Source organism: Bidens hawaiensis, unplaced genomic scaffold (assembly GCF_021521415.1).
Source record: "Bidens hawaiensis isolate Kalapana, Puna unplaced genomic scaffold, B.hawaiensis_p1.1 tig00021773_1, whole genome shotgun sequence".
NCBI lineage: Eukaryota > Viridiplantae > Streptophyta > Magnoliopsida > Asterales > Asteraceae > Bidens > Bidens hawaiensis.
In genome coordinates, this window is record NW_027505022.1 from 39,344 (window position 1) to 50,426 (window position 11,083).

Sequence of the window (11,083 nt, forward strand, 5' to 3'; positions counted from 1 at the left end):
ATTTTTATAATGACTACTATTTATAAAGTTAACATGACAGATTACGATTTAGAGGTACACAAACGGGTTTAGGGCCCTAGGGTCGATGATTTTCATTTCCAGTCACAAAAGTTGAGTTCTAAACATGGTTTAGGTTCAATCCCACGGTTGCGAGACAATTTTACTTAATTGATAACTTTATTTTTTAAGGGAAATAATTACATTGTGAAAGAGTGATCTCTTTAATTACATGTAGATTAAAATGAAGCCAATTGCATCTTCAATAAGCTCCATAAGATTCAGTGGATGGAGGTTTCAGTTGAGAATCAAGACCTGGCTGTACCAATCCAATAAACCCGGTTCGCAGTTTCCAGCTTGTGGTGTAATTCACACCCACAACACACCCCACATCCACCTTACGCCTCTTGGTTCCAACTTTTTTATACCTATACGTACCCACCAAATCCACACGAAAAGCCACCAAATCCGTCCCTTCCAACACCGTTGGCACACCGCTTGTTTCCACCAAGTCTCTTACGTCCTTTGTCTTCCCGTTACCTTGATAAAAACTATCAACCGTGTAATCTGCTAACATAACCATCATGGAAACATTTGGGAAGTAAGAAAATGTTATTTTGAGTGGATCTGGATAATGAAGGCCTATGGCCGAGTTTACGTTCTTAATCTTGAGATGAAAGTGGAGAGTCATGTTATTCGGAGAGCCATCGGCTTTTGTCATGTTAAAGGCTTGATCATCGAACAAATCAATTGAAAACGAGGGACTTGATGGCGATGCGTATAGAGCTACCAAGACAGGCATCAAAACAACTAAACCCAAGCAAAAGGAACCGATACATAAGCAAGCCATAAGACCACCACATGCCATGTAGTCGAAGAAGTTGGATTAGTGGATCTAGAAAATTAAAGGATCAAATGTATAAGTAGAATAGATGTTAAGGATTTGTGATTTATAGACGAAAAAACACGGTGGAATAGGTGTTGCTATCCCTTACAATGTCAAAACCCTTGATAACAATATATTCTGTTGTTGAAACTCTAAGTTGCAAGGAAATTTGGCTGATGTTTCCTTGGAAATTAAGACTTTTATTTAATTATATGTTTTTAGAAGAAAAACATGAGGATTTCATCTTTGCATCACCTACCAAGGATCGTTTACTAGGTCTAAGATATTTTAAAAAATATATGAGTATTAAAGTCTTAAATTCCGTGGACTTTTAAAGAGAAGGTAGTAATGTATCATCTGAATTTATGATCATCGGTTATTATCTTTATTAAAAAATAAACTTGATTAATTCAAAAGTTAAATATTTGATCGATTGTTATCATAAGGATCACAATGTCTTTCACCAATGTTCAATACACTTAGTATATATGCTAGTAATGACTATTTTAGTAAGAGAAATATCGCCAAAATAGAGTCAAGAATAAAAAGATTATGAACTAGTAATTGACTTTGTGAATTAACAAAATAGCGTTGGCTTTCTGCTCTTGCGTTACTATTTCTGTCCTAAGTCATATGGACAACATATCACCTCCCACGCCAATATAGGTTTGCAACAAGAATCTCCCGCACCATCGTTAGGGCTTTGGGAAGGTCATTAACATAAATTCCCAAGTCTCTTGCACCATCGTTAGGGCTTTGGGAAGGTCATTAACATAAATTCCCAAGTCTCTTGCACCATCGTTAGGGCTTTAGTGAAACAAAACCCTCATCATAATTATACCATTAAAAACACACACCCGTATTTCTTAATTAATCTCCCGCACCACCATTTCTCTTGCGCCAATTCTCGTATTTCTGCTCCATCCTTAATTAATGGAAATTGGTTTTAAATAATCCAAATTATTGGCTATTGGTAAATATCCATCCCAACTTTACACTTGCCTGCTGGCAGTACCAATTACATATGCATTTGTTTTAAACGGGCTGCGACTAACGGATGTTAACTCCGTTAGTCTTTTGCTGACGTGGCCATCCGAGCTGTCAAAAATCATCCTACGTGGAACGACACGTGGCGGCTGACTGTGTATTATTATTATTATTATACCCCCCCCCCTTTGTTAGTTCAGTACCACCACCACCATCCCCCCTCATTTCCCGGCGAGCCACCCCCCCCCCCCCTCGTTTCCCGGAGAGCCGCCACCACCACCCCTCATTTCCCCGGCGAGCCACCAACGCCTTCTCCAAACCTGCAACTTCTTTATCAAAATAATCTTCCATGGCCTTCTAGTTCTAATATCCACACTAAACTCTTCCCCAAAAACAAGCACACAAGAATCATACCTAAAACGAGCCATGTGCTTCCGATCAACCCTTAATACTCCGGTATTAAAGTTTCAGATCCAGATCCGTAGCTGATTTTTAATTAATCCAGATCCAGATATGATTTTCCAACTCATGCCATAATTTTTTATCGGGTATTGAACAATGAAGTGGGTAAATAAAAGTTAGGGTTAGGGTTTGCAAGGTTCCAGCATAACCGCCGGGTCGGACAGAGATTATGGCGGTGGCTGTTGGACAGCCGGCGCCCGACGGTGTCGCCGCCGATTATTATGCAGTCATAGGTGTCTGGAAGATTGGTTGCTTTGAAACGGGGGGGGGGGGGGTGGCTCGCCGGGAAATGAGGGGGGATGGTGGTGGTGGTACTGAACTAACAAAAAGGGGAGGGTGGGTATAATAATAATAATAATAATAGTGGGTATAATAATAATAATAATAATAATAATAATAATACACAGTTAGCCGCCACGTGTCGTTCCACGTAGGATGATTTTTGACAGCTCGGATGGCCACGTCAGCAAAAGACTAACCGAGTTAACATCCGTTAGTCACGGCCCGTTTAAAACAAATGCATATGTATTTGGTACTGCCAGCAGGCAAGTGTAAAGTTTGAATGAATATTTACCAATAGCCAATAGTTTGGATTATTTAAAACCAATTTTCCTTAATTAATCTCCTGCACCACCATTTCTCTTGTGCCATTCTTGTATTTATGCGTGAAATGGACTAAGTGGTAATTACTGAAGTTTTATATTTGATAATTTTTACGGTTAACATGATGATTATGATTATTATGGTGATTTCCTTTTAACTATATCCTATATTTTAATGAGTAAACAGATCGACAACCTGAACCTACTTAACTTGTATACACACTGAAAATGAAATTTCAAACCAAATGATACCTTAAATAATTTGGAAATTTCCACACAACTAATTTATTAATATTAAAACAAGAAAAGGAATTTCCTTACAATAGTCGAACACAACCAACTTAAACCAAAAGTCAGCTTCTTCCATTATTCATATATATACTACTAATTCCATTGTTTTAATACTAAAACCAATTCTTCATTTTACAATCACCAAATCAAACAAACATGGCATGTAACACTAGATGTTGGTGCATAGTCATTTCAATACTCGCCCTCATAACCGCGGTTATCGTTATATGCGTGTATTACACCACACCATCAGATCCATCTTTCACCATAAACAACTTTTATGTTTCAGCCCTTAACTTATCAGATATTTCCTCCACCAACACTACATTCAATCAAACCATTTTCTTTGACATGAAGCTCCATAACAAGAACAAAGCCATGGGCGCTTACTATGATCCTGTCACGATTACCTTTTCGTACGTCCCTAATGTCAAGTTAACTTTTGTTGTGGCCGAACACACGGTGCCCAAGTTTTTCCAACATAATCAGAAAAGCAAACATGTAATACAAACAGTGAGTTCCCGCGGCATAGCACCATATAATCGAACGGTAATATCTTCAGTTTTTAAGATGGAGGTGTTAACCAAAGTCGGGTTTACATCGCCTGCTTATCGTAAGAAGCGGACAGTGGATGTGGTGGCCAACGTGAGGGTTGGACAAACGGGAGAGAAAGACTCGAAAAAGGGTATTAAACTCTTTGATTCCGGAGTTGGCGATGGGCATGGCTCGGGTGTACATATAGGGTTATTGATCATTTCTACTGCCACCATTTTAGTGATTATATGAACGTCGATGTTTATACTTAAGTAATGTGTGCTAAGATCTACAATAAGATGGGAATTTTAAACCAATCAATGTGTGTATATATTATATGTAATTTGTTGGATAATATTGATGGGAACTAGTAGGAAATTGTTAAGTCATTCACGTTTATTTAAGTGTTATATTAGTCAAAAGCTGTGGGCTGTTCCTTGCTCATAGGAAGTTCATATGGAGTTTGTTAGTTTCTTTTCTTTAGGTTCAAGTTTGTTTCTCTCTCTATTTAATGTATGTGCATGTTCAGGGCCGTCCCAACGTTCATGGAGGCCTAAAGCGAACTAAAATGTTGGCATCTTTGAATACTCCATTTGACGTAAAACCTCCTCATTTTCTCGGGCTTGGGACCGGCAATAATAAACTAATAAGTTTATAGTTGACGAGGTTAAAAAATTTTTTGTTTCCTTAACCATTTAGATTGATCTGATTCAAACTTTCGAAATGTATTTGACATTATAAAAAAATCTAACTATAAATAATCTAATATTTTAACCATCGGCCGCCATTAGCTTTCGTCCTTATTTTTATTTTATTTTTTCTAATATGGATACCATGATATAAGGACGAATCATTAACGCATGGGCATGGGCCTCACTCTTACCTTGTGACCCATCAACAAGTTCTTAATAAAGAAATCGCAGTTTTAAAAATGTAGTCATAACTCATATAAAATTGGAGGCTTAAAATATTGAAGACCCAAAACCATTGCTTTATTTGGCTGGGCCGGGCCTGTGCATGCCAGTTAATTGATGAAATTGTGACTTCAAGTTTTTTTTTCTTTCTGCCCTGCATATTCATTCACATATGCTAATTGTAATTGTTGAGTGTATCTTTTGGGGTTTAACAATAATGGTGAATACTCCTTTGGCATATTGCTTTGCACTTTGCCACCTATTAATACTGATACTGATACTGATCTAAAATCTTCTAAAATTATCACTTATATGTGGATATATACCCGAACAAATTAAATGCAATGATATGCTTCATAATTTGCTAAGTATTGGGATTCAACCAATGTGTGATGTGAACCGTATAAAGTCGTGCAAACATCACACGTTAAATTTTTACTAACTATTGATTATTCAACTCAATATCATTTCATTTTAAGCTTGTTTCCCCAGTTTGAATGCATTCGGGTTTATGGATCGTGCGACTTTCATGACAATAATGTGGTTGAAGAGCATTTGGATGAGTGTTTTCAAGTGCGTATTGTCGAATTGGTCGAAAGAAAAATCTTTTGAATTACAAACTTTTTCATGATATCCAAACTACATTTAGGTAGAAGTTCCAAATGTAGTCATAATTCCACATGATTGTTGCTTGACCCCCAACAGCTATATGTATCACCACCTTGAAATTTATATGGTTTTTCGAAGTCGTGTTTCCATATTCCTCAAAAAAAAAATATACCATATTTAATGCGTCAAGCTTTTCTTATTCTGCTAGACATTTCAAGGAAATTGAAATGCTGCCGAATATCTCAGTTTCTTTTTGCAAGTACAATCGCAACAACCAATATTTAGTCGCTTGACAAAAACGCAACACTAACCAAAGATTGTGATTGACTATATTTGGTACCAGAAGGAGCATTTTTTAGGGATTGGGAAACGTTTAAGAGGTTTTAAAGCTTAACGAGTTTTTTTTTGTTTGTTTTTTTTTCTTTAGTGTTGTGATTAAACCAACACATCCAATACCTATAGATCATAACAAAGGAGGGGTACACGAGTCAAAATGGTCAAAATGAGACAAACTTGATTAAACAAAATGGTCATATAGCGGAAACTAACGAGCATATAATGGCTATATATGTTTTCAAATGGTACAAATATGTTTCCAACCTTGTTCCAATAGTAAATTATACGAACTAGTTCTAATATGATGCATCATATATGACAATGCCCCATTACTCCATTAGTCGAGTTATCAACTTATCATCTAAATCTAACAAGAAATCTTATGAACTTGCTCTACACGTCTAAATGCGACTAGGCATCAGGTAAAACAACTCATTAGCACATAATAAGGCCCATTAACGAACTTATAATCATCTAATATATGTCATTAACACGTAAATAACTTTTTTATGAATTAATGTGACTAGAACTATGATAATATAACACATTAACACATGAAAAAGGCCCGTTCATGGACTTAACATTTAACATATTTCATGAGAATCTAAATAACTGTTTGTACTAATGTGACATGGTATAGGATAAAATAAGGCATTAGCACATGACAAGACTCATAAACAACGAATTAGTGGAGTTGTCATCTATTATGTGTTGCGAGCAATTGTGATTATAAGGAAAGTATTTCCGACAACTATAGTTTTGTGACAAACTAGTTCGTTTTTTATCCACTGCTAACTTAGGCCTATAACTTAAAACTAGTACATTATTGGTCTTTTCTAAGTCTGACATTTCACTAAAATCATGCCCATCTCCCAAGATTTTTTCCATTCTCGTGTACGTCCATTGTCACAAACCATTTTCCCATGCCGTGAAAAACTTTGTTCTTCTTCTTTCACGCTTCACTCATTCTTCTGTTTTGAACCAACGAGGCACATATCACCTCAGACGTCTAGACACTATCGACCTTCAACTTGACTCCTTAAGCAAGGCAATTAACTCCCAAATTTGTGTTCTTGTAAAGAAGTACGAGTTTGGCCTAATTTAATCCAAGTACTGATTTGGTGAATTGTGTTTTGGATGAGTAAATTAGTGTGTTGAATTTATTCATATTGTGATTTTTTATTGAATTATTTTTGAATAGATGTATACAGGTCATGAATTACCATGCTTTTCATAATATACCAAGTGTTGGCGAATATTGTTCCAAGACAAATAAGTCTCTAATTTGATGTTGACTACATGTTGATATCATAGACTTCAAATATTATTTGTAAGATAATGCACCGTAACATTAACTTGGTATTATGATCATCAAACAGAAGTGGGTGTGATGATACATTCAACTTATGTAAGAGGTCTGGAACATCATTTTATGCAATGACGACTCTACTTCGAATAATGTCATTTCAAATCCGTATTCATAATGGGTCTTCTTATGATTGCCATAACTTACCTCCTTGGATGGTATTGAAAGATTCATATGTTTATGTTGCATTAGTCATTTCAAGAAAAACAGGTCCTTGTATATAAATTTTGTATGTGCTTCTCAGCTTGTTAACCTAATATGATTATCGTCAATAAACAAATAATTACATTTGCAATGTTATCTAGTTGAGTACACAAGACTAGTTAGCACACCCATACTATATAGGTGATGCCGATTACATCTTTTTTTAATAATAATAATAATAATAATAATAAATTTTTTTACACATGATCTTTAATATCATAGAAACATCCAAACGATTTACAATTAAGTGGCAGGTAAGCGGGCAACAAGCTGCGCCGCAATCACCTTTTAGATAGCAAACTCAATCCTACTAAAAACAAAGTTTCGGTTTAATTGGATGGAAAGGTTGTTGGTTTAATTGTCAGTGTAACAGTTACCTAGACAAGAAAAATGTGGTACTTATAAATGATCGAAGAAGTGTGTCAAATGATCAAGCCTATTTGTTATCCAATGAATAGATTTGACAGTAGATCCTGGATACCCAACAGTTATGAAAGAATATTTACTGATCAGATTTAAAAATATTTCGGAATCTAGAACAACCATAATTGTATTACATGTGACCCCCATTAATTCATTAGCATTTTGCTCATGTTTAGTGTATTTATGGTTTTCGTTTATTTAGTTGTTGAATGGGTTTAATACATTTAAAACAATGGTTTATATTTAGTATTGATCCTGTTTGGATTTGTTTATGTCCGATGGGTTGGATAAGTTTGTTTGAACCGTAAGCCAACAAACTCGTTATAGACGAGTTTAAACTCCATGAATACAGGCTTATTAACGGTTATCCCATTACCGATTATAACGGTTTTCAAATAACCATCCTCATCCAAACCTCGTGACCTTTCAGTTCATATAAGTAAGGTTCCAGTTTCATATATTGTAACCAAGTTATAGGTATGCCGCGTTTTTTTAATCACATTCAAGTTTAGTTGATTTGTTCTTGTTATCTTACAAGTGTTTATTGTGATGTGTTTTAAATCTCTCGTCACGTTTCTTATCTTTTTACAAGAAATTTTTGTGTCTTCATTATGGGTAGATGTAGATCGATCAAATGTTTTTCTATAGCCCCATGCCATTTATAGCAAAAACATGAGTATAAAACCACGAGCATGTCTAAACAACTTTCAAGATTTGGGTTACATATGAAGGAGTTGACTTTAGAAAGATTCCTAATAAATAAGCTTAGATATTAACAAAAGAAAAACGCTTGAGATTAACCATGTGTAGAGCTGAAAGATCACTAACGTTCTGAATTTTCTTTTTATATTTATATGTAAGGCCCGGTTTTGTGATTGAGTCTTTCGTATTTGTAACTCATATTAGTTTACATTTTTGTTCGTTTACGTCTATATGTATTGGGCCCGAGGCCTCTTGTACTTGAAGCCCATTGGGCATTTATTAATGAGATCGGTGTATGACATATTCACACTATATAATGTGTGTGTATGGAATACACCAAACAATCCTTGCACTTTAATTCATCCAAGTAACTAAACTCTCTCAACTCCCTCACCCACCTTCCTAGCTTTCGGCCTCTCTCTAACACACATACAAGATCCGAGATCTCTGTCCGACTAGTTGTTTCCGCCAACTAGTTGTGAGGTTGATCAAAGAATGATTAGTACTTAGTTTGTTTTGTTGTTTGATCCGGTTTCGGGACCTACAATTGGTATTAGAGCTTTCGGGCTCAACTAGTTGTAGATCTTGGGTCACAACCTTGGATTTTGGTCTTGTGTGTGAAAAGACAGATTTTTCAAAGAAAATAAGTGGTTTCGGTTTTTCTTGTGTTCTTGAAATATTCAAGAAGATGATGAAGTTGGGTGAAAAGTAGTTGATTTTGGTGTTTTGATTCTCAAAGAGTTGTGTTTGTGTTGTTGTTTGTGAAAGATTACTTCAAAGGTTATGTGTTTCATGCATTTAGGTGTGTTTGAGAGAAGTGACGGAAAGTTGGTTGGTGACTTGCCTCTTTGGGATTTCGAATACATGGATTCATTCAATTACAATTGTGAAACTAGCATACAATACTTAGCCAATTTTCATCCCTAACTCGCATACACCTTCAATTCGCATACAATACTTAGCCAAATCCAATTCGCATACAATCCTTAGCCAAATCCAACTAGCATACAATACTTAGCCTAATTCTCATAACCTAACTCGCATACAATCCTTAGTTTTTTTCACCAGATTCGCATACATCAACTAGCATACAATCCTTAGTCAAATTTTCTTCATCCAAGACTCACATACAATCCTTAGCCAAATTTTCTTCATTCAAGACTCACATACAATCCTTAGCCAAATTTTCTTCATACAAGACTCATATACAATCCTTAGCCAAATTCTTCATTCAAGACTCACATACAATCCTTAGCCAATTTTGCTTCATACGAGACTCACATACAATCCTTAGCCAAATTCTTCATTCAAGACTCACATACAATCCTTAGCCAAATTTTCCTTACATTCCACTCAATTACAATCACCTTGTTTCCAAAAAATTTTCTAAGTAAATTATAATCTAATCAAATCTGATTAGAATACAATTTTCATTAGAATACATTTTGTGTGATCTTTTTATTCTAAGGAAATTGTAATCTAATCATACTTGATTAGAATACAATTCTCATTAGAATACATTAGACTTAGTTTTTTAGCAGAATTTTAAGAGATGGCAAACCCAATTTCCACTGTTGCTAGTGCTAAGGCTGTTCAATATGTGATGTTTGAAAACGAGGCCGGAACCACCTCTAAGCCTCCAAAGTTGATGAAATGGGACTGTGATTTTGATGAGTTTAAGTGGAGTTTTTACAACTATCTCAAGATCATTGACTATAATCTTATTAAACCTATCGAACAAGGTCCACACCGTCCTATGACAACCGGTACTGATGGTGAAGTTCCCAAAACCGTGGCTAACTACAATGATGATGATCGAAGAATGCTTGCTGAAGATCAAAAGGCCTTTGGTATCCTAACTGTATCTCTTTCAAGAGAAATTTCATTGACTTTGAGATACTACACCACTGCTAAGGGTCTATGGGATGCCTTAGTGAACAAGTTTGAAGGGAATCTGGAAATGAGAAACAGCTGTAAAGGGATGTTGAAGGGAGAGTTTAACATGTTTAACTACATTCAAGGAGAATCAATTGATAGTCTCATCTCAAGATTTGAAACGTTGATTACAAAAATCAACAGTGCGAAAATTGAATTCGAGCAAATTGAGATTAACGATAAGCTTCTAAATTCTCTCCCTTACTTATGGAGCAGCAGTGTTATCACCATCAGGAGAACTTCCAACCTTCATCTCATGAGTTTGTCGGATTTGGCCTCAGTTATCAAGTCATTTGTGATGGATGGGAAGTTAAGGATGAACAATCACATAAGTTCTCTCTCAAAAGCTGGTATGGCCACTGGAACAGGTGTGAGCTCTGCATTCATAAGTCAAGTCAACACCACAGCTCAAAGTCAAGGCTCAACCTTCAATACGTCTAGTGTGTCTCAAGCTTCATCAAGTGCAAACTCAAGCTCCTTTCAATCTGCTGTTGATCAAGCCGTTGCACAAGCACTTAAAGCTCATGGAATCAAGCCTACTCCAAGCACTCCAGCTTTCACTGCTTCAAAGCCTCTACCTACTGATGACTCCAATGTAGCTTTGATTCATGCCTTCTTGTCAAGTCATGAGGAATTGCTACAAGGAAAGTTGCTTCCTCCATCGTTTGAACAAGGAGATCTTCCGGAGATCAACAAGTATGATCTCAAGAAAATGGATATCAAATGTCAGATGGCCATGGATGTTCATCGAGCCACAAACTTTATGAAGAAGTACGGGAAGGATAGTTTCAAAGATGGGAAGAATCTTGGTTTTGAGAAAGACAAGCTCCGGTGC

The 11,083-nt window shown here is 36.0% G+C and overlaps 2 protein-coding genes across 2 annotated transcripts; one reads left to right on the forward strand and one right to left on the reverse strand.

Annotated features, from left to right (window-relative positions):
* Positions 1-259: 259 nt before the first annotated feature.
* Positions 260-865, reverse strand: LOC143609945 (protein NDR1-like). The gene has a single exon (XM_077084557.1). It carries the CDS (start codon positions 863-865, stop codon positions 260-262), a length of 606 nt encoding a protein of 201 aa, XP_076940672.1.
* A 2,413-nt stretch (positions 866-3,278) lies between these two features.
* Positions 3,279-4,011, forward strand: LOC143609947 (protein NDR1-like). The gene has a single exon (XM_077084559.1). The coding sequence runs from the start codon at positions 3,382-3,384 to the stop codon at positions 4,009-4,011; it is 630 nt and encodes a 209-aa protein (XP_076940674.1). The 5' UTR covers positions 3,279-3,381.
* The last annotated feature ends 7,072 nt before the right edge of the window (positions 4,012-11,083 follow it).